At 54.0% G+C, this 23,247-nt stretch overlaps 6 protein-coding genes across 6 annotated transcripts; 1 reads left to right on the top strand and 5 right to left on the bottom strand.

The window, feature by feature from the left end:
- Nucleotides 1-4,191: 4,191 nt before the first annotated feature.
- On the bottom strand, nt 4,192-6,840 carry NECHADRAFT_74517 (uncharacterized protein; the record flags this gene model as incomplete). The annotated part of the gene is made up of 8 exons (XM_003053364.1): nt 4,192-4,346; nt 4,406-5,069; nt 5,118-5,693; nt 5,748-6,015; nt 6,065-6,200; nt 6,256-6,471; nt 6,553-6,634; nt 6,712-6,840. The coding sequence occupies 8 exons, from the start codon at nt 6,838-6,840 to the stop codon at nt 4,192-4,194; spliced, it is 2,226 nt and encodes a 741-aa protein (XP_003053410.1).
- Nucleotides 6,841-7,473: 633 nt separating this feature from the next.
- Nucleotides 7,474-8,320, bottom strand: NECHADRAFT_74516 (uncharacterized protein; the record flags this gene model as incomplete). The annotated part of the gene is made up of 2 exons (XM_003053363.1): nt 7,474-8,015; nt 8,065-8,320. 2 exons carry the CDS (start codon nt 8,318-8,320, stop codon nt 7,474-7,476), a joined length of 798 nt encoding a protein of 265 aa, XP_003053409.1.
- A 475-nt stretch (nt 8,321-8,795) lies between these two features.
- Nucleotides 8,796-9,268, top strand: NECHADRAFT_74515 (uncharacterized protein; the record flags this gene model as incomplete). The annotated part of the gene is made up of 3 exons (XM_003054068.1): nt 8,796-8,929; nt 8,982-9,099; nt 9,194-9,268. 3 exons carry the CDS (start codon nt 8,796-8,798, stop codon nt 9,266-9,268), a joined length of 327 nt encoding a protein of 108 aa, XP_003054114.1.
- Nucleotides 9,269-9,507: 239 nt separating this feature from the next.
- On the bottom strand, nt 9,508-15,136 carry NECHADRAFT_65446 (uncharacterized protein; the record flags this gene model as incomplete). The annotated part of the gene is made up of 7 exons (XM_003053362.1): nt 9,508-11,081; nt 11,141-11,357; nt 11,427-11,574; nt 11,598-11,715; nt 11,831-12,172; nt 13,843-14,378; nt 14,444-15,136. 7 exons carry the CDS (start codon nt 15,134-15,136, stop codon nt 9,920-9,922), a joined length of 3,216 nt encoding a protein of 1,071 aa, XP_003053408.1. The 3' UTR covers nt 9,508-9,919.
- A 1,891-nt stretch (nt 15,137-17,027) lies between these two features.
- NECHADRAFT_89932 (uncharacterized protein) lies at nt 17,028-18,209 on the bottom strand (the record flags this gene model as incomplete). Its single annotated transcript, XM_003053361.1, has 4 exons — nt 17,028-17,249; nt 17,306-17,679; nt 17,732-18,153; nt 18,190-18,209. The coding sequence occupies 4 exons, from the start codon at nt 18,207-18,209 to the stop codon at nt 17,028-17,030; spliced, it is 1,038 nt and encodes a 345-aa protein (XP_003053407.1).
- A 2,434-nt stretch (nt 18,210-20,643) lies between these two features.
- On the bottom strand, nt 20,644-22,743 carry NECHADRAFT_32074 (uncharacterized protein; the record flags this gene model as incomplete). Its single annotated transcript, XM_003053360.1, has 4 exons — nt 20,644-21,850; nt 22,238-22,341; nt 22,389-22,600; nt 22,668-22,743. 4 exons carry the CDS (start codon nt 22,741-22,743, stop codon nt 20,644-20,646), a joined length of 1,599 nt encoding a protein of 532 aa, XP_003053406.1.
- Between the last annotated feature and the right edge of the window lie 504 nt (nt 22,744-23,247).

Genomic DNA, 23,247 nt, shown 5'->3' with positions numbered 1-23,247 from the left:
TTGTTGTCTTTGGTGTTGGTGGGTGGTGATGTGGTTGACCCAAGATGGCAGTCACTCCCGGTTGTATCTGCTTCTACACGTGCTACCTGAGATACCTTACTTCTGTCCCGCTCTCCCAAGTGGAAGGTGCTACGTGCTTTACTGTGCTCAGGCACTCATTGAGGCCGGGTGTGCCCTGCAGAAAACAGCAGACAGACCTCTATCTGGCGGTTGGCCGCTGTGTGCGTGCCCAAGAGTGCGCCTATGGCATCCGATCCACGATGGGCTCAACCCACGATCAGTGCTGGGGGGGTTAGAGGCAAGCCCCAGGGTCCTGTCCAGAGGAGGGGGAAAATGGGTCGATGTGGTTGCGGTCCAAGACGTGAGCTGGAGTCCAGAAAAGCCTCCGACGGCGCTAGCGAACGATCTGAGCGGCGGGAAGCGTTCAGGGAGCGGGTGAGCGGGTGGAAAGACAGGGGGGTAGAGGTCAGTTGGTGTTGGCTCAGTTGACTTGCTTTGATAGGTACGCAAATCCCGAGTGAATGCCAATGCCTGCGGGCTGTTGCTATTTGATGAACTGTCCTGCAGACGAAGACGGGGTGGATAAGAGAAGATCCCCTGATGATAGCATAACTATGTTGGATGTATGTATGTACATAATATCCCCCTTATGCACCGAGGATCACTCACGTCTCGCAGCGCAGGCGGGCAGGCTAAACCATCTTCATCGCTTGTTGATGCGCTGGACGGCAGGACAGGATCCCTGGCCTTCACCCATCCCCTGACCTCCTCCGTGCCCATCGGCGGTTGGAGGACTCCCCCCGATTGAGAGATGAACATGGATCCGGGGGCGGCTGGAGTCAAGAGATTGTTCGGTTAAATGCTGACTGATGAGGGAGGGTAGGTTTTGTCTCATCAGCTCAGCCCAGCCCAGTCCAGCCTTTATCAATCTCCACGTTGCAGTTTATGTATGTACGTACACACATAGTAGTGTCTGTGCCCTTGACGATGGATGATGATGATGTCCTCTTTTTCTTTCCAATTTGGCACATAGAGATATATGAAATCTGCAAAATACAATAAAAATTACATAGTTGAACCAGGCATTATTGTTGTCATGGCTTGGTGATGAGATCCCCTTTCCCACCCCCATCTACAAAGCAGATCTCATCCATTTCACCCACCCCATCGCCTCCGCCTCCTGGCACCATCTGAGCGACGTGCAGATCTGGCCAATGCCCCAACATCCGCATCTGGAGAGCCTTGCCTTTGCGCAACAACCTGTTTGGCGTGCTGTATTAGATGGATCTCATTCATTCATCGGCCATGATGAAATGCACTGTGACCCCCTAGGCCCGGGCGGACCGCCGCCATCATCATCATCGCGGTCGTAGCCGCGCCCCCCCCCCTTTCGTTTCTCAAGTTTCAACTCACCTCAGCTCACTCACTGTGAGATCCCCTGCTGTTCAAAGTGCTAAAAAAAAAAATCCCTCCCGCTCATGACCAACTCCACCGTTTTCACACCTGGCACAACCTTGTGTCACCCCAGAAAAAAAGAAAAAAAAGGACACGACCAGGCTGCCAGGATCTTGTTGCTCGCTGGTGGTGAGAGAGAGTCTGGATCTAGATTTGAGAATCTCAGGGACCAAAGTGCCAGAGACACGCTAAGCTGCCCGTGGTCGCCGTTAGCACGAGCATAGGTTGGATAAAGGTGTTGGATGACATCTCGTCGGGTCCAAGATATCGTAAGAATCGAACCATGGCTGCTCTGGTCCGAATATCCGTCTCGCCCACTAACGCGATAGTCTATTATGATAGATGACACAGCAACAAAAGAGGCCTTCCACGCAGCCTGATGAAGCTATCTACCAACTTACATACCGGGCTTCTGTTTCAAGCAACGCTCTCTTCCGATACCTCCGCTTTACAGAGTATTTCTTTTTCCTTCTTCTTTGTCTTGCTTGCCTGCCCCTCGTTCGCTGCATCTTGATGTAGCGTTACATGACGCATCGCTTGCCGCGTCCGTCATGCATCGCGCTCTTTGCAGCCGCCATCGACCCACGACGGTTGCGACGCCATCGCCAACCCCCCCCCTCTTCCATCTCCCTCGGAGACAAATGGAATTCCCATGTCTCTCCTCCTTGTGCCACCACACCCTAAGGATGCATTGCTGATGGTTGATGACCGCCCCCGGGTCACGGGTCAGCGTCAGCCCGTCCCCCGATGCACCACGCAACGCAATCAAATCCCACGAACCTGGAACGCAAGAGTTCCCAGTGTTGGGTGCAGGTAAGTAGCACAAGTTGACTTGAACCCTTTGGCCCACCGCGAGTTCGCAACTTGGCTCTATTAATATCGGGGTGGGATGGACCTCGTAACATTCCGAAATAGCAAGTAATACCCCAGTGTGATACCTGGTACTATCCGTGGTATATCGTCATCCATCCACTCTGTATGGATTTCTGTATCCTCTTGTGGGCCGTGCTCATCCTCGGACCAACATGCAGATGGTCCTTTTGGATACATTCTCTACTATTCATGCATTAGATAGTCAGTAAGTAGTACCCAGGCCAGACCAAGAGGCAGCCAGGTTGATGATGGGCAGCTCGTCATGCAAACAGGCTCAGCCATCAAATGTCCAGGTAGCCACCGACCTCGGGCGTGTAACCCCAGGCGAGCAGATCGAGGCAATCCATAGGTTCTCAGCATTTGCACTTTTCACCGTCTGCAGTCTCACCCGCGTCTGCTGCTGATGCTGCCGTTGCCTCGTTCGTTTCTTCTGCCTTGTCTCTGAATAGATGAAATATCACATCCTGAATTTTACCCCGTGCTTTGAGGGCAAGCAAACATTACGAAGAGCAAAAAAACTGATACATCACCTTTTTCACTCTCGCTCTTCTCCGTCCCGCGTTGCATCCCCCTCCTTTCTTTGCCCTATAGAGGACCGAGGGACCCTCAAAAAATGAGACTATCCCTTGAGGGCTGAGGTTGGTTTCCGTGTTTGCTTGTGACTATTTCTTCACCGGTTCCAGTTGTCGGCGCCCATCAGAAACGATACATCATGTCTCTGCCGGCCAGCGAATAAACCACCAGGCCCGGCTATCTTCTCTTGACCGACGCGCATTCCAGTTATGCGCTCTCACACAGTCTCTCTCACTCTGCTTTTGTCTCTTGTTCCAAAACCCATATCCCTGCCCGCCCATCTTGGTAACAACCAACAAAAGAAACAAACTAGGTAGTTAATAAGCGAATGCGGAACCACCACATTGTTTGCCAGCTGCTCATTGAAGGCTGGGGAGGCCAGAAAAAAAAAAGCAACGTCTGGCAGGTCAACGACTCTATTACAAGGGAAAAGAAAGCACAGGGCGAAAAACCCCGCACACCGAGGAGCGGCTCCGACGTGATGAATGGGTCACTCACCATCTTGGCTACTTGGGTCGTGTTACACACACGCACCCACACAGAGACACACAGGCAGGCAAACAAACGTAGACACACAGGACACGGCACAGCTGGATCAGATCTCGACAGGGCTGACAGGCAGACAGGGCATCCCCCTTCATCTCTTGATCGTCATCTCGCATTCTCCCTCCTTGGCTTCACTCAATCTGTTGCTTGTTCACTCTCCAATCTACACGACAGCACAGCACAGCACAGCACAGACTCTACTCCCCCGATCCTCGAGGATCCCCCGTCATCGACTGCATCTCCGCGTCTTTTCGTCGGTGGATCTCTCTCTTCCCGAGTTCGGCCTCCCACATCCCGATCCTCGTCTTCTTCCTCGTCCCTGTCTTGCACCCCCGTCACCGCAAATGCATGGCACCGCACATCCGAATCTCCTCGTGACTATCTGTGATGCATACGAGCTCAATTACTCCTTTCCAATTGCCCACCGTCTTGATGCCCAATTCCATCATCGTGGGGGCCTCTCCTGATTGTTGGCTCCCCATGACACTCTCACTTCAGCCCCATTCTCAGCTTCACCTGAACTAGGCTTCGAGAGAACCATCATTGACTCCCAGTGACAGACATGCTGTTCACGGGTATTCTTCATTGACCGCTCCTTGAAGTCGATCGATACTTCTACATGGCATACATCTACATGTCTCGTTTCAATGTCATTGAATGATGAATCTCAAGTACGCCATCTACTTTTACCCTCGCTCGCCCGCCACCCCCACCCTTGATTTTCTATAATCAGGTCTCTTCTCTTTACATCTTGTTCTCCAGACGTCGCTCAACCTTGAGCTTGACAAGAGACTCGAGGGCCTCGTCGATAGGCACCAGCTCACCCTTGGTCTGGGTAGCCTGGTCGTCTCGGTTGCGGATGTTGACGGTGCGCGACTTGGCCTCCTCAGCACCAACCACTACATCATCGAGTTAGCCATTGACCCATGTTAACCATAGCCTGTTATTGTAAACATACCAAAGATAAAGTTGTACTGCTCCAGCTGGCCAGTACGGATCTTCTTCTGGAAGGTGTTGCTGCTGAGGTCGACGTCAATGTACAATTCCTTCTCCTGGAAGATCTGCTGGATCTCCTTGGCGTAGTCGTTCACCGCAGGCATGACGGGAACAACTAGGATCTGTCGGGGACTGAGCCAGAAAGGCCACTTGCCCGCAAAGTGCTCTGCCAGCACACCAAACATTCGCTCAAAGCTGCCCAGCACAGCACGATGAATCATGACAGGGCGCGAGTATCCAGCGGGGAGATCCTCCGAAGGGTCGCTGCCGTCGCTGACTCCGCTCTCGTCCTTGCCGGCTACATATCGGAGCTTGAATCGTCGGGGAAGATTGAAGTCGAGCTGAATGGTACCGCACTGGTGGTCTCGGCGAAGGGCATCGTATAGAGTGATGTCGATCTTGGGGCCGTAGAAAGCACCATCACCGGGGTTGAACTCCCACTTGGCGTTGGTCTTCTTGGCAAACGACTCCAGAGCCTCCTGAAGCTTCTGCTCGGCGATATCCCAGGTGGCAATGTCACCAACATACTTCTCAGGACGGGTGGAAAGCTTGAGCTTGAAAGAGAAGCCGAACAGGCCGTACACGGCGCTCAGGAAGTCAAAGGCAGACTCGATCTCATCTCGGATCTGTCCAATGTCAGTATTTCGACTCAAAAACGGTTTAGTCTCACGCACCTGGTCCACGGTACAGAAGATGTGGGCATCATCCTGCTGGAAACGACGGACTCGGGTAAGACCAGACAGGGCACCCGAGAACTCGTTGCGGTGCAGCACACCGAAATCGGCCATCCTCCATGGCAGGTCCTTGTAACTGACGTCCGAGTGGGCAAAGATCTTGCAGTGTCCGGGGCAGTTCATGGGCTTCAGGCCATATCGCTCCTTCTCGACGTCAAAGGTGAACATGTTCTCCTCGTAGTGACCCCAGTGACCAGAGATCTTCCACAGATCCGACTTGTACACGTTGGGGGACATGACCTCGGTGAAGCCACGTTTCCGGTACTCGCCCTTGAGGAGGTCCATCAGGGCATTGTAGATGCGCACACCGTGTGGCAGGAAGAAGGTGGATCCAGGAGACACCTCGTCGAAGAAGAAGAGCTTCTGATCTTGGCCAATCTTTCGGTGGTTGCGCTTGGCAGCCTCGGCCAGGAAGTGTTTGTACTCCTCGAGCTGCTTCTTGTCGGGGAATGAGATACCAGCAATTCGCTGGACGGACTCGTTATTGCTGTCACCAAGCCAGTAGGCGGCAGAGTTCTGTCACTGTTAGCTCCCGCGTCCTGTCTAAAAGCTTATAGGTCTAGCACGTACCCTGAGAACGGAAAAGGCCTTGATGTTGCCGGTGGTAGGAACGTGAGGTCCTCGGCACAGATCGATCAGGGGTCCACAGCGGTAGACAGTGCTCTTGGTGCCATCGGGGACACGCTGGTTGATGAAGTACTCCTTGTACTTGCTGTACTTGAACATCTCAAGGAGCTCATCCTTGGTCATCTCGAGACGCTCAAAGGGCTGCTTCTGCTTGATGATGCTGTTGGAGAGCTGCTCCAGAGCCTTCTTATCCTCGTCGGCAATCACTTGCCTGTCATCTTGTTAGTGTGATTGCAAAGAGCAGCACCAACTAAACATACTCTCCCATGTTGGCCATATCATAGTAGAAACCTGGGGGGTCCTCAGTGGGGGGACCGTTGCAGAGGTAGCATCCAAAGCGTCGCTCGGCAGCCTCTCCGAGAATGTGGGCAGACGAGTGCCAGAAGACCTTCTTGCCTATCTCGTGCGTCAGCCGCGCCGTTCCGCACTCGAGTTTACAATACAGTTCTACCTTCGGGGTGCTCAAAGTCGAGGAGCTCGAGCTTGCAGCTCTTCTCGAGGGGTCGGGTCAGATCCCACAGCTCGCCGTCGACGATGGAGATGACGGTGCGCTCGAGGAGCGACTTGGAGATGCCCTTGGCGATGGAGAAGGGGGTGGTCTCCCACGAGGTTCCGGTGTGCTCCTTGCCATTGGGAAGAGAGATGGTGATTTCCTCGCGAGGTTTCTCTGCAGTCGTGGTCAGTCGATTCGATTCGAGACGCGAGTCGTGGCAAAGCCGGATGGGATAGTTTTTTCTTCACTACGCACCCGCGATTTCGGCCTCCTGTCGAGCCTTGATCTGATCGAAGAGGTCGAGTCGGTGCTGGATGAACTCGGGGAGAGCTGGTAGCTACGACATGGGTTAGCAATGGAGTCGCCATGGCCATGATGCCATGTTTCTTCGGCCAGCAGAGGAGGGGCACAAACCTCGAGGCCAGAAGACTTTCCACCCTTGGCGGGCTTCTTCTCCTTAGGCTGCTTGGCGGGGCGAGAGGGCAGGCTCTGCTCGGGAGCGCCCTCGGCCGCTTTCACAGCGTCAACTTGTTCGGACGACATGATGAGGACTTGCAAGATGTTGCAGTTGTGGTGGGAGAAGTTGCGGTCTTGGGTCTGCCTCTGTTGATGGATGGCGGGGCACAGGGGGCATTAAACGCTAGGTGGGGTTGAGTCACTGAACGAGTTTGACAGGGGTCCTGGTGTTGTTATCGGCGGCTCAGTCTTATCGGTAGATCCTCGGTGGCCAATCAATCTGCCCACTCTGTCTCCGTAACCAGTCTGGACTGACAACTATTGACCATCATGGCGCCTTCATCTCGGCCTTGAGCGTCCGTCTGTATGCTATTTTGGGGTTGACTCCTGAGATTAATCTTGCATGTCTGCCGGAGCTTCATATCATTGGCCTCCTGAAAGCATATTGAAGCTTCTCCTACCGTCGTATCGATCTGGTACCGCCATAACGGTATCATTCCACAAATGATCAGTACTTCGAAACATCATGCACAGTCATCATAGACACATTGGATACTCAGACTCAGATCCGAAATCGCAATCTGACTCATGTTCAGTAATTCCCTTGTTCCAAGCTCATCCAGGGGTATCAGGCCATTCTCTAACCCAGTAGCTCCGTAACTCCTTACCGTATCATCGTATCATAAATCCCATACAAAGCACACACAAATGAGCTTTCTGTTACAGCCCATACCGTGTAACGCATTCCTCCTTATGCGCTTCCAGACAGTCCAGCGCGCAGACTCTTGTCCCGCACTTCATACACCTCACACGTCCCCAATACCCGCACACTGAACAAAACACCCTCGTCGGATATTTCGGATCCCAATTGCCCGTGGCTTCACCATATGTCAGAGGCGGGTGAGACAGAAGCTTGCGCAGCTCCTCGTCGGACGGCATTTCGGGGACGCATGACATTAGCAGAGGGTCGTCATCGCCTGCGTGTGATGTCGGGGGAGGTTTTGAGGATTCCGAGAGGACAGGCGGGAGGTTCACGTCGGTCATTGTGATGTCTTCGTCCTGCGCGGGTTGACGAGCCGATGTGGGAGTATCTCTCCTGCTACCCGAGGACCGCTTGTTGTTTGCGCCAGCCGTGTTGGATCGAGAGAGGGCAGGATTCGATTCTGCTAGTGCTTGCATCGCGAGGAAGTCGTCGAGGTGATTGCCAAAGGTCTTTTGCGACTGCAAGATCTTGCGAACATTGGGCGTATGCTTCCCTTGGGCTGTTCAAGTTAGCTCCAGAGCCGACAAGCAAGACCATCACTCGCATACCTCTCCCACTTTTGACCGGCAACGGTATAGTATTGTCTCTTCCACCATCTTTGTCCAATGCCTCGACCTCTTTTCGTATCTTCGTATCTTGGCGCGCCGTCAAATCGCTGAGGGTTAGGCCGGGCGCATTCCGGGCGCGCTTTCTGTTGGTAGGCGCCGTCGAGCGGCTGGCGATAGTGTTGTCGGGGACATAGGCCCAGCCCGGAGCCGATTTTGTCTTGGCGCTGGCGAGCTCGATCACTCCAAAGTTGTTCATTGCGAGTTTGTTGATGATGCCTTGGAAGCTTCTGAAGTTGGCTCGTGAGGATGCTCCAAACGTTTTGTTTCGCGAAAGCGACCCCCCTTGGTTTCCGACACCCTTCAAAGTTATTTGGCCAATAGATAGGCTCAGATAAGAGCTCTGAGAATAGTGGGCCTTCAATCATCCCAAGTCTGGGTTAGCGTCAGACTTCAAGTCTTTTGGTTGGATGATAGCTTTGAAGGTGTGAACTACAAAGGGTGTTCACACATCAAACCCGCATCGGTCGGAAAATCTGCCGGAGCCGTTGCTCCCCTCGCAAGACGTGACGTAGCCAATCACGCGCAAGAATCGTCCAGCGAAGCACAACCGCTCAGAATATTCCGAGCACCCGACGGGTAGCAAGCACCTCTGACGTCCATCGCCCATCACAGCCAGCTTCTCTCGCCTCTCAAACACCGCAATCCCCCGTCGCCGCCTAACCCACGAAAACATGTCCCTGCCGTCAAGAGTCCTCCTCTCTAGCAGCCGCGCGCTCGCTGCGCGGAGCTTCCACACCTCCGCCCGACGAATGGCCGACGCCGCGCCTCTGCCGGCCCGGAAACCCATGGGAGCTTTCCGGGGAGGGTGAGTCGGGATAAGAACCTCCTGCTCGAGGGAATTGGAATTGGCTAACCAGATTACCCGTCAGCCTCTTCGGCTTCCTTCTTGGCAGCTTCCTCTCCGGCAGCGCCGCCTACAGCTACCTCCTCAAGGAGTACAAGACGGCCAACGACCTCTTGACCGAGGACATCTACGTGCGTAACCAAAGGGATGAGGCAATTGATAAGCAACGACCTCGATTCAACCCCGCCCGACCTTGCGATCCGGAAGCTGACCCCACCATCACAGACCCTCCAGGCCTCCGTCACCCGCCTCAGCAACTACGTCCAGGCCCTGGAGACAAAGACGCAGGGCAAGAAGTAATGGATTGATACAACAGCAAGAGAGGTGGAAAAGTGTATAAAAGGGGATTCAGACCAGGGCGAATCTCTCCTCGAAATTGCCGGGTTGACGCGGTGGACTCAGAATGGCCTGGTCACATTTCTTTACATCTCGAGGCAATTGGCAAAGAGGAGGAGAGGTCGAGGGATTTGTACGATTCTGTCCCACGTTGAGGACGTGTTTGTAAGCCCGATTCATAAACATATACGACTTACGCAATCCGATAATACGCTGGCTGCAGTCATGACTCTCATATCCTGGCAGTCAAAGATTGGAAGACGGACCGTGGACTGATAGCCTGATAAGTCTACCGGGCTGGGCAGACAGACTCTGGAACCTCCAAGCCAGTCTCCTGTCTGCTAGATATTCAAGTCGTAGGAGCCGAGCAAATGGTAGACCACGCAGGGTGGTCAAGTTTTATTCACATTCCTCAAGATTGTAACAGATCATGGCACGGTTGGTTCAGGAACAAGCAGTAGTGTATCAAGTGGTAGTCAATCATCATTGTCCAATTTTGCCACGGAAACTAGTAGCAAATCTCATCAGAGGTGCCATCAAACGACAGCACCATCAAATCCCGCGCCCGTGAAATCAGATAAGCCCCTTTTAGTATACTAATATGACATCATGTGTTTACAGCTCATCATGGCCGTCGGCCTCCTTCTCCTTCTCAGCCTCCTTCTTCTCCTCACTGGCGGCGGGGGCAGCCTCCTCAGTACCCTCCTCCTTGGCGGAGACCTCAGCCTTGTACTTGCCGTTCTCCTTGATGAACTCGGCGAGGTCCTCAACAGTGCGGGAGCCCTGGTAGGTGACGGGAGCGTCCTTGGCACCAGCGGGGTACAGCTTGATGGTGGGGAAGCCCTGGATCTCATCGGGAACGTCGTTCTGGGTGGCATCAACCTTGGCGATGACAACCTTGTCCTTGAACTCAGAGGCAGCGAACTGGGAAGCAAGCTCGTCGTACTTGGGGGCGAGAGCCTTGCAGTGACCGCACCAGGGAGCGTAGAACTCAATCAGGACATCCTTGGTGTCGTCGAGGACGATGTCGTTGTAGCTCTTGGCGACGACGACGGTGACGGGACCCTCCTGGGTCTCGGGGATGGGCTCAGACTTGATGCTAGGCTCAATCTTGCCCTCAGAGAAGTCCTCAACGAACTTGGCGATGCTGTCGTGGGTGATCTCCTTCTCCTGGTCAAAGGGGAACTTCTGGTTCTTGGCAATCTCCTGGATGGCGAAAGAGGGGAACTTGTCGGTCTTGAGGTTCAGGTTGCCAGCGTGGGCACCGAAAGCCTTGGCATCGATGGTGGCAAAGTTGATCTTGCCCTTGTACTTCTCAGCAATGGGCTTGATGGCGTCACCGAGCTCCTTGCGCTCCTCAGCGGTCTCGGAGAAGATGTAGGCCAGGGGGATACCAGCAGACATGTAGCCGGCGTAGGTCTCGGGGCCAACCTCGCCAATGAGAGGGGTGGCGGAGGTGGAGATGAAGGACTCGATGGCCTCAGCCTCGAACTTCTCGGTGAAGGTGTTCTTGCCCTCATCGAAGGCCTTGTAGACGACAACGGCGGGGGCCTTGACGCCCTCAGCCTCAGCAACAGCGGCGTCGTTGACGCCACCGAAGAGGTAGGTGTCGCGGAGACCCTCAGCGATCTTGGAGAAGGTCTCGTTGGAGGCCTTGTCGTCGGCGCTGAGGTAGGCGATGACGACGACCTTGTCGGCAGTCTTGAACTCCTCGAGGGTGTCCTTGGTGAGGATGGAGACAGCGGGGAGGGACTGCTTGATCATGTAGGAGGTGATGCTGGAAGATGCCATGTTAGCAGGCGAGCTATTGACAGTCTCTGGGACAGGTCGACTTACCCAGCAGCCTTGCGCTGACCGCTGTAGGGAGTGATGTTGTCAAGGCCACGGAAGACCTTGAGGGTGGGGTAACCCTCGACGCCAAAGTTCTTGCAGAGGTCGGCCTCCTCAGTGCAGTCAACCTTGGCAAGCTTGATGTTCTTCTCCTTGAGGGTAGTGGCAGCCTCCTCGTACTCGGGGGCGAGGGCCTTGCAGTGGCCGCACCAGGGAGCGAAGACTGTTGGGAGATCATGTTAGCAAGCTGCAGAAGGCGGGGAGAGCGGGCGGGGTGTCAATCGAGACTTACACTCGGCAAGGACGAGGTCGTTGGACTTGATGAACTCGTCAAAGGTGTCCTGGGTGAGCTGGTGGACATCCGAGTCGGCGGCGGAGGCATAGGCAGCCAGAGCCGCCATGAAGCCGCAGGCGATGCGCTTGTGATACATGATGGCCGTCTGATGGGTATCCTAGAAAACACAAAGAAGGGCTTCGCTGGGAGACGGGCAAGGGAAAGGTCAATGATATGGGGGGAGGAAGGGAAAGGAGGAGGAGATGTTCGAGTAGAGAAGATGGAGGCGGAGAGTTTTGTACTTGTACTTGAGGACAGGTAATCCAATGGATCAGTCAGTGGTTCAAGCACTCCGGCTCCCACAGGTCAGTCAAGGCTGTACTGCACTGTACCTAAGCTGCTGCTGCTGCTGCGGCTGCGACGTGCGGCTGGGCTGGGGTCTGGGTACATGAGAGGTGGGCTGGGGGGCGATGAATGGATGGATGGAGGGGCTCAATTGAACAAGTGTCCCCTTTGGAGGCTGGATTGGATTGATCATCAAGACCAGGCAGCGCGGGCAGTACCAGCCGGACCTGCCCTGAGCACCTGCAGTTGGCAGCACGGCCCCATGGGCCCCTCCAGCGGGCGGGCTAGTGGGTCTTTCAGCGGGTTGTGGCGCTTCCACAGGGCAGCTCTGGCCTATGAGGGACCCTGCACCGCCTGGAAGGGGACCTGCCCACCCCACCTGCACCTTCACCCCCAGGTGCTGCGATGCTTGTAGGGACCTTGGATCGCTGGGTCCTATTCATGGATGGTATGGTATGGTATGGCATGGCATAGGCATCAGCTGGCGGTAATCCTTATAAATCCGGAGTGCTGACCTCTAGAATTATGTTGAATAGACCGAATTAGTAGCCTTGATGCGCCTCCAGCTCTTGTCTAGCCTCTACATGTCTATCATGGCTGCAACTCCAAGCTCCACGTATTCATTCCCGTCCTCTCTCAAATGCGGAACCTTAATGTGCAAAAACACTTTCCCAATCGAGCCGCAACGGGATATTATCTTCCGAACGAAGGGGTCGCATGGGAAGGCGAACCCTGTCAAACAGAAGCAGGACAAAAAAGACGTTCGAGTTTTTTGGCTGAGTGGTGGCGATTGACTCGTCTCACCGGGAGGGTAAAAAAAGAGAAAAGGCCACGTCTCTAGGTTTACAATCCAATATCTGGACTATCCGTCCAAGCCCAGCCCAGCCCAGGCCGAGGCGCCCCTTTCTCAGTAGGAGTGGGAGCTAGGTCATAACGTTAATTGAGGGGGGTTAGCAAAACTGGAAGTAGGTGGTGTTATCCGTAAAGCCGTTGACCAAGCAATGATTCCAGTTTGCCGCTCTGTTTCCGGAATACTACTGTAATCACTGCCGCTCAGAATATCTGCTTACTGTCAGACACTCCGAGGATTATTAATATCGACATCTCTTCTACCGAGACAAACTGTCTTCTAGCTGGCGTTGTAGTCATGAGGCTGCCCGCGGCGCCGGCAGATAGTGGACGAAACTATTGCCTGCAATATTGGTAGCCCCGTCGGTCATGACGCCTCTCAAAGCCGCCACTCACTATATCAGAGACCGACCTCTCTCTTTTCCCCCCCGTCAGTGGCCGATCTTTCTCATAAACAGTGACTAACTGAAAAGATGTAGCATCCATCGAACAAGACCATTCACCGCCTAACACGGTAGTCCGTGACGGGGGATAACAAGTGAGGCAAACATCCAACATCCATCCCCAGCCTTTTCGCTCGGCTCATCAAGATCCACTCATGACCGTCCGGCCCCACCAAGGACCGTCGGTCTCGCCTGGTCAGCTCCACCGCAGCAGAGAGGTTGAAGAAGCCGGCTCCAGATAAGGTTGTCATGACCCAGTCATGCCTAGTGTGTGAAAGCTTCTAATCCAACCCCTTGCAAGCTGTATCCCATGCTGTCCGAGCTCTGGGAGAAGTCTTCCTTGCGTGGGTGGCTGTTGATGCCTTCAGTGTGTTCCCAGCGGGGCTCCGGAACCACGGGCAGAGATTCCTCAGCATGGATATCTTTGTGCTTCAGGTAATCACACAAATATTAACTGTGCCTCCTTGTAGGATGAGTTTGCTGCACCAATTTCCAAAGTTTAAAGCGGCACAGCCATGAGAATCCTTGAATCCTTCCTAGCAAAGACATAAGGACACGTCGCTTGGATCCTCAGTACCTCTATCAGACTTTCTCATGAAGTGGTTCGCAACCCAAACCTCATGTTGGCCAAGTTGACGAGGAGTGCCTTGCATATCTTGCTTAACCTTCCAGCCCTACGACATCACTATAGGCACTAAAGTATACTCAGGATACAGTTTGAAATCACACTCTATTGTCACCTAGACTTTTATAAACGCCTTCTCCCCCTCAAACGCCTTCATATCTCCAACCTCTACCGTCCACGGGGCTTGGGTCCTGCCCGGTGGTACTGGTTCGGCCACTTGACCTCGACACCCAGCTGCTGCGCGGCGCTGAGCACAAAGTCGGGCTCCCGGAGGAACTGCCTGGCCACGAGGACAAAGTCGGCCTGGGGCTTCTCGTCCTCCTGGACGACGGACCGGGCAAAGGCACCGTCGGCGACGAGGCCCACTGTCGCGATGAGTAGCTCCTTTCCGTCGGCGCGGAGGGCCTCGCGGATCTTGCCTGCCAGGTCCGACTGGAAGGTCTGGTGAACCTTGATCTTCTGGGCCGAGGCGTTGCCGCCGCTGCTCACGTCGAGGACGTCAATGCCGGCGGCTGGGAGCAGCTTGGCCAGGCGGATGCTGCTCTCAAGGTCCCATGAGGGCTCTCCGCTCCACTCCATCCACTCGGTGGCCGAAATGCGCAGCCAGAGGGGCATCTCGGAGGGGATCACGGCGCGAACGGCCTCGATGATCTCGAAGAGGAAGCGGGTTCGGTTCTCGAAGCTACCACCATACTGATCTGTTCGTTTCTGTATCACCAGTCAGCCACTCAACGTCCTTTGTCTCAGCATCATGGTATCAGGAGTCAACTTACGTTGGAAACGGGCGAGAGAAAGTTGGTGATCAAGTATCCATGGGCACCATGAATCTCGATGACATCAAAGCCCGCCTTGACGGCTCTCACAGCAGCATCCTGCCACTTCTGCACGAGCTCCTTGATCTGGTCCACCGTCAACTCGTTCGGCGTGGCATGGTCGTCCGCAAAAGGGACCGCACTTGGTCCAACGACATCCTCAGGCCAGCCTCCCACGCTCTCAGGTGCAAGCGTCTTTGTAGCAGTGCCGCCGATCCAGGGAGCAAGTGTGCTTGCCTTGCGGCCGGCATGAGCGAGTTGAATAGCCGCTCGCGAGTTCTGACTGTGGATGTAGTCTGTAATGCGCTTGAGAGGGGCAATTTGCTCGTCGTCCCAGAGGCCAGAGTCGTTAGGGCTGATGCGGCCTCGGGGCTCAACGCCGGTGGCTTCAACAAAGACAAGGCCGGCACCCTTCAGGGCGAATTGGCCTAGGTGGACGAGATGCCAGTCGGTCAGCTTTCCATCCTGAGCCGAGTAGGTGCACATGGGAGACACTCCGAAGCGGTTATGGAGCTCAATGCCACGGATCCGGAGGGGCTTGAAAACTGTCGGGGCCGAAGCCGGATCAAGCGGGGTACCGGCCGGGGGCTCCTGAGCTGGGGTGAAGTAAGGAACCCCAACAGCGGGCTTGTTCTCGATGTCTTGGTTCGTCATTGTTGCGGGGTGTGTATGACTTGATAGCGTAGGTCCTGTGTTGCTCTAGTTGAGCTGGGGAGTCGAGTGGGATTTATACAAATCTCGTCTTGCTATCAGGCCTGCCTGGGGTAAATAAGGTAGTTATCGTATGAGAAGGAGCCACCAAGTGGAACACTATGCGGGAGTCGTGCTAGAACCGGGGATGATACAATTGGGGTAGAAACTAGGCGTATCCACCACGACAAGAGTGTGTAAGTGAGAGGCTGATTTGATGTTGATGCTGGATTTCTGCCTCAGGTGCAAATGACCAGGTCTATATATACTCGAAACCATCCATCACGGCAACATCTCGGTGAGTTCCCAGATCCTCAGACAAGACGATCTCCTCACAAGGCTAACATTAGTGTCTTGCGCGTATAGCACCCATGGATTTCTAAGCCCAATGACGTGCGAATGGACCCGATCCTCACATTTACCTCGGAGCCTAGTTGAAACCCCTCATGGTCAACAGGGTCGGCCGCCATTCCTACACCCACAGGATTGGCTCGCGACAGTCACACCGCCGTCTTGTTCCCGGTGCATTGGGGTTACGGCGCTGAATAATTCAAACGGCTGACAAATATGAAAAAAAGTCTCTCAAGTTTTCTCGGGGGGTTATTTCCGTGATACTACGTAGTAGACTGGTCCACAGATGGTGGAGAGGAAACAGAGAATTCTACTCCATTCTTGAATATTGGAGATCCGTTGTGGGGGGAAACTTCGGGACTGGATTCCGGAATGCGCTTGTGTGGGCAGATACGATGTTAGTTGAGTTGGTAGACCAATGATAGCAAAGAGATGTGTTTCTTGAGTCGTTGACGACCTTTTACGCATCTCAACTCTCATGATAGATGTCATGATGGGCATTTCCGTACCTGTACAATGTTTCTTCGCACTGTTCCTCGCCACCGTTATCGTCGGCACCACCGCACATGGTTGAACCGTGAATGAACATTCTAGAAGTCAGCTCGCCTTCTTCACCATGATGAGATGTCGTTGTTTCTTTCGCCCGAGATCAGTCAGCAGTTCCACTTCCCCTGCTTAGGATTGACGAGTGAGATTGCCCCCAGGTCAGCAACTCGGCCGAGTTTGCCGGTCATCGTCTGGTCGGGCCCGAATGGTTCACTCATAGCAAAGGTACCTCCCTTGCGCATGCGAACTTGTTAGTTGGGACGCTGTGAAGGCATTCAGTCTCGATCGGCCAGCATGATGTGGTGATTGCTGGTACCCTCTTCCCAGAAACAAGTGAGGAGAGGTGTGCGCAAGTGATCTGCTCTCAAATCAGACACACTAAATAAAGTCGGCTTGCTAATTCACTAAAAGGGCATACCCAAGTATGTATGGTTTGCTGAAAGGGGAACTCAACAACTCACAGTACTTGAGGTTATCTGCATTTGTCCCCAAGTCGCTAGTCCACCAAAGGATCGTTTCAGTAACCAGTATCGTCACCCCCGAAACCTTCCACAGGGCTAGCGGTTGGTGTGGCAGACGCAGGAACAGATCCAATCACCATCAGACGCTTCAATGGCTGGACGTCACGAAGTCGTCATGGCTGCTACCCCGGATCGGCCCGTGATCTTGCACCCTTGTACCTCTCATAAACTCAATATTCAACATCATCGCTTCATCATGGGACAAAAGAAATTCATTTTGCTCTCTACCATACATGATAGACATGATAGCGCCTTCACATGCGGGGATCCAGCCAAGTGGGTGACAAATGGTATGAGTCGGCAGGCTATCCAACCTGCTTCTAATGATTACAAGTCAAAACTCCGGATATCGCTCCTTCAAGTCCATCAACCGACATGATGACCAGATCCAGTTCCGTATAAATCCTACAATACATCTTTTCCTAGATCATTACCCCTTACGAATCGTAAGTGGGCTTGAAGGTCCATCGCTGGTTCTCGGTGCCCTGGGCGAAGGGGACACCAAGCTCGAAGAGTCGGAGAACGACATCCGAAAAGTCCTTGAAGAAGGCATCGTTGTCCTTGGCGTACTTCTCGACGAAGGGCTTGAGCTTCTTGTCCTGGACAAGAGCCATATCGGTGGGAAGCATCATCAGGGTCTTGGTGGACTTGTCCTCATACTATGGAGAGTTTCAGTCAGCAATTGCATCTACATAACTTCGGTGTCTGGTCTCACCTGAGCAGGGCCGTTCCACTTCTTCCACTGCCACTTCTCCTCGATGAGAAGACGGAAGTAGTCGTTGGTCAGGACAGTAGGAGAGAAGGTCCAGGGGCCATCGAAGCCGGATCGGTCAGTGTGGCATCGGCCGAGAGCGTGGGCACCAGAGAGAGCCACGATCTCCTGATCGTTGAATCCCATGCGGTAGAAGATGTCTCGCAGGTGGTTGGAGCTCTTGGTGGCGTCGGGAAGACGGCCATCAGGAGTGCAAGCAGAGACATCACGGTCGCTGCGGCCAGGTCGGTAGGGGATGACAGGACCCTGCATTTCCTGGATGGCGCAAACGCCACCAAGGATCCAAAGATCAGAGTAGGTGATCCAGGGGAACTTGGCTACAGAACTTGTTAGCATGCTACACTTTCAACTAGTGGCCAAAGAACTCACCCTTGACAGGCTCAAGGAAGTTGCGGGCAGCGAGCAGACCAGCATTGGCGCCGTGGTCGGACTCGGGGGCGAAACGCATGGTAGCACCGTTGCTGCCACCGGTGCCAGTCTCCTTGTCGTAGGTGCCGCTGGCGTGCCAGGCAAGTCGGAGGAGGACGGGAGCGTAGCTGCCATCATCATAGTCATCCTTCTCCTCCAGGCGGTTGGCGATCTCGTTGTACACCTTCTGGTAGTCGTCCTTGGTAGGGTTGAAGACCTTGGGGGTGGCGGAAGCACCGTTGGCGTAGAAGTACCAACCAGCACCACCAGCAACAGCGGCACCAGTGAGCCAGATCCAGGCCGAAGAGGACTTCTGGGCAGGCTCAGAGGAGTAGTAGCGGCGGCCGTTCTGACGGAAGACCTGACGAGGAGCAACGGAGAAGCTGCGGGTAGAGGCGCGGGTAGCCGCACGGGCGAACTGTCGAGTAGCGGAGGCCATCTGCAATGCGAAAGAGGTTGTCAGCTTGAGGAAACTGTTATGATTTGGGAGGATAAAGGTTATCCGGAGAGATTGAGCACATGGTGTTATCTTTCCCAGACACCAGAGCAAGCAGAGAGCTCACTGAGCTACGAATGGAAGAGAAACGCAATTAGAGATAAGAACATACCTTGATTGCAAGCGACGGTGAAATGATAGGACGCTGGAAAGATGCTGCTTCGTACAGAGAGGGAGAGAAGAGGAAGAAGGAGGAGAAGTGAAAGAATGAGATCTGAGACGGGAGATGGAAGGGAATGCCGGGTGTTTTGGGGAGAACCTGGGCCAAGCGCGGGGAGGACGGGCAAGACGGGCACCTGCCGTGTTGATTCACACAGAGTCCAGCTGGAGAGTCCCCGGCGCCGAGTCGCCGACGCGCGATCCATAGAAGGCCACGGAAGGAGCTGCCCTGCTCTACTCTGCCCTGCCCAGGCCGGCGATTAGTGTCGAGGTACCTCGGTACCCTCGCGATACCACCCCAGCGCCTGGCCGACAGCTGTCTCGAGACGGTTACGGCCAGCATCACAGGCCGCTGAAGCTTTCACGGCTCCCAGGTACCTCTCCTCCCGATAGAGCAGGTAGAGTACATCCGGGACCAAGAACCGAACGGGTGCATTGAAATTGACTGTCCGTTATTGGACAATTTGGTGTACTCGGCCCAGTCGCTAACGGACCCGCGGCGGGGGAAAACGCCCTTGTGGAGCCGGTGGATATGGTGGAGACGCTTGGTCATGTTGATTTTCTTTCCTCTTAGAGGCTGGCTGGCGAGGAGCATGGAGAAAGGAAAGGGTAGAGCTCGCAGGGAGAGGCAGGGATTGCGACGTTGCACAGAGAGACAAGCGTTATTCCTGACGATGTCCTGAAAGAGGAAGTAGAGGCAGCCCTTTCGTCGTTGGTAAGGCGAGCCACGAGGTGGCAGACCATCAGAGTTCAACTAGTCAGGTCTCGAGAAAATTCTAACCCTCCCACCATGACTTCAATCTTTGACGCGAGGGGGGACCCTGAGAAAGTCTCACCTCCACGACAAGTCAGACACATGAAAACCCCCCGGCGGCGAGGGCGGAGGGGCACCCGACCCGAACGGACGCCCTCCCGCATGAGCCCTACTCTTCTACAATGACTCGAGCTGACCATGATATCACGACATTGTCGATTTTTCAGTCTCCCATTGTTTCTTATCACTGCTCCCCCTTCAAAGATCCCCTCTTCATGGTCCTTCTAGATTATCCACCTCTTACCAATGGACAAAAGCAATGCGAAGGAAAACTCAAATACTCGCGTTCAATCTTACATGCTCCATGTGCATGATTTGTCATGCTCGACTCCAGACACACCAGGAATGATGCTCAACCAGTGGCAATCCCTGCCTGGGCCTTTCTAGGGTTGATTGAATTCCAAATTATGGTATCCTTGCACGACAAGCAATTGTGCCGCCGACTTTCGTCATATCATCTAGTTGAATTTGCCGAGGTCAAGTTCCGAATACTTCAACGGCTCTTATCAATGTTCATCTTTGACCACCAAACATAGAATATATCAGTCATACACTCCCCAAGAGACCGTTCGAGGTCCCTACGGTTTCTACTCAGTCCTTCCCCACTCCTGTCTTCCTCTCTCTTCTGCCTCCCACTCAACCCGCTTAAGCTAGCAGCCAAACAAATGTCCCATCGGATGCAGTCGGTACTCGTCGGAACTTCCGAATACCGTTGGCCACTTGCCGACAATCCTCCGCTGGATGCCGGGCACACCCCGCGTTCGTCCCGTCGTCAAGAGATCTGTATCTGTCCGTAGCTGCACTCCGCATTTCAGGGATGCATCGACTTGGTAAGCGTCGCCGATGACTTCTCCTCAGGAACTAGTCCCAGATTCCCACGTGCTGAACCCCTTCTGCACGAGATCTCATCTTCAAAGCGAGCAAAGTAATCTTGTTCCATGTATTTACTGTGCATATCCTTATCCATTACCTGTTTCAATCCAGAGCATCCAGCCAGGACCAGGGAGCCGAATAGCTACGTCTTCCGCTATTCGAATCCATCCAAACCCCTCTTGCTATTCGCAGGGGCGCCAATTATAATACAACTCAAGAACACCACACTTGATTATATCCTCCTCTCGGTTCTTCGCCTCAAACACCGCTTTTCATCTCCTCCCGTCTTCACTTCAAACCCATATCCTTTCTTTAGTTGAAATCCACGTTGCCTTGAGCATTTTCATCTTGCTCCACATGGGTCTCGTAGAAGTGAGCGTATCGAGCCTCAGCTTTCTGCTTGCTCGTCTCATCTAGCTCAACTCGAGCGGCACCGTTCTCCTTCAGTCCCTCTCCCACGGATAGCTTAGCTACCGAGGATGGTCTATAATGCAGTTAGCAAACAGATCACTGCAATGATTGGTTGACAACTTACCCGAAGATCTCTCGGTCGACTTGCAAGAATACCTTCATGGCATCCTTGTCACCACGCTCAACAAGATAGGTGAGGTATACTTGTGTGAGCTCCTTCTTGACTGCTGGGGAGAGGTGACTTCGCTCTCGGAGCTCGTCAAACACCTGCTTCATCCGCTCTTTGTGTTGCGACTCTGTCTCGACGCTTGTGGGCTGTTCCAGCTCAAACTGGAACCATCGGTCCCAGAACAATCGGCTGTCTGCATACCACTGCACGTTCTTGAGGAAGACGCCACGGGCCTCTTCCACAGAGCCCTTTGCTTTCCAGAGCAAGAGGGCCCACTCCGCAACCAAGGCGGCCTTGGTGTAGATATCCACTGTGGGAGCATCAATCTGGTTCTTGTACACTTGAATGGCCGCATCAATTCCGTTCTGGCGTCGCTCGACGTTGGCCCAGGACACGATGACCTCGACACAATCCGGCAACCTGAGGAGAATCGCCTCATGAATATCGAGAGCGACCTGCACCCTGCCAGAGCTCTCTTCGAAATATGCCCACTGCATCCGGATACCAGGCCTGCTGATGGGCACAAACATGGTTGAGGCGCGCATGTAGATGTTTCGCACCTCCTCTTCCTTTCCTTCTTGGCCAGACATCCATCGAGCGAAACGGAACCAGAACTCGTCGTAGTACGCGCACGTGACGAGACATCGCTCGTACAAGGCGACAATTCGTGAGTAGTCACCTTCGGACTCCTCAAAGTCCAAGTACTTGCGCCAGTTTGCCAATTGCGAGTGCTCCAGTGGGGTGACGTGGAAATAGGGGCGCTTGTTCTCAGACTCGTACGTCCAGCGCTTGGAAACTTCGGTCTGTGTTGCTGTGAACACCTCGTAGTACATGGCATCGATCTTGGCACGGATATCACGCTCAACCTCCAGCTCGGGCTTTGGGGCGCCAAATGCCGCGGCTTCTGCCTCAACCTCGGACTTGAACCGCGCCAAGACATCAGCGGGCACAACCTCAGTCATGGGTCGGCTGTGTGACAGCGATCGGAATCGCTCGTAGTACCTTGCATACTGGTGCATCGGGATGCGGATGATCCTCGCGTGAATCGCATAGATTCTGTCATGAGCCTCTTGGCGCTCCTCGTACTCTATGTACTTGTCCCAGAAGGGATGGGCCAGGAAATCGAGGCCGGCAGCAGTCGAGCCGCGCTCAAACAGTCTAGTTGCTTGGGTTAGACAATGTCAATCTTGTGGGAGGGAGAACTCAGGGGACGGGGCGGAGAGGATTAATACAGAGGGGAAGATGGTTGTGCAAGTGAGTAGCAAAACCGAGATCAGGTTCTCCCGAGCGGGTGACGTGTAACGCAAGGACGACTTTGAGGTTTAGAACGAGCACGGATGAACATCAACAGAGCCTGGCAGAGAGCGTGAGAGAGCATCCCGGCTTAATGGGGCTACTGCAGGCATATCTCACCATCAGACATCTTGACAGTGAAGTGTGAAGCCCTCGCGGATATGTCGACCGAGACCACACGGGTCAAGCGAAATACTGCGCCGAGAGGCAAGTTAAGGGGATGGGGAAGGAAATCATCCAAATGAGACTTACTCTCTGACGAGGTGTGGGTCATGGGTTGTCTCCATCTTGAAGGAGCAGTAATCCGTCCACAAGTCGACAGAATTAGTGATGCTTGCGCATCCTCTCTCGTAGACCTGGCTCCGTGTCAGCGACATGCCTGAGGAGCATGCGAGGCACTCACCATCTCAGCAGACTCGGGGCCCGCAATGTTGAACTCCATGTCGGCATACTTTTTCCAGTATCCAAACAGGAGAGGGAACTTGAGGAGGAATCTGTCGTAGGCATCGCGGAAGGTAGCAAGGGCTTGGGGGCTAGAGTTGCGGTTCAAGCCACCCTCGAGTGTCTCGCAGGCTTTGATGAGGTTTTCCCAGTTCTCGAAGTTGTCGGGGTCGGCTTCCTGTAGACATATGTCGGTTAGCCATCAAGATAAAACATCCAACAGATTATATGTAGTCGAGACTCACCACCTCAGCATTGTGCTTGCGCACAGTCGCGTACTCCTCCTCGGAGCCGCCAAAGTGGCCGAAGTCACTCATGTCGCTCGAACGGCCAAAAATTCGTCTTTTTCGTGTCGCGTGATCTGATTGATGAAGCACACAGAAGGGCGATCGGGTCGAGTTCGCGGGGCGATGTATGGAGCTGAGAAAGTTGGAGACAGGAGATGACGCTCGAGGCTCACGTTCGTCGCGACAGAAAGGTAGGGGCTGGTAGTTCGCGCTGGCCGACGGTCTCTTTTGAGGGAGTACCTGATCACCAAGTCACTTGTCAGCTCCAGCTGCACGTGCCTCGGGAAATTGCCTCACAAATCGGGACGATTTGGGCTAGCGGGGCTCATGCAAGCAACCAAGTGACTTGATCAAAAAGTCATTTCGGCTCATCTGCAGCCTCAAAAGGTTCATCCGGCGCAACAATCTGCCGGTTTCCTGGTGACTAAGCAGGCGCGAGAGATTGCAGATATTTCAATTGCGTGGGGGCCTGAAAGAAGAATCTTCTTTTTTCTATATCCTAAAATGAGCTGGTGATGATTCTCACATAAACAT

This window comes from Fusarium vanettenii, assembly GCF_000151355.1.
Source record: "Fusarium vanettenii 77-13-4 chromosome 1 genomic scaffold NECHAsca_1_chr1_3_0, whole genome shotgun sequence".
NCBI classification, from domain to species: Eukaryota; Fungi; Ascomycota; class Sordariomycetes; order Hypocreales; family Nectriaceae; genus Fusarium; species Fusarium vanettenii.
The sequence above is the reverse complement of the archived record's forward strand: the minus strand, read 5'-3'. Positions and strand labels throughout refer to the sequence as shown.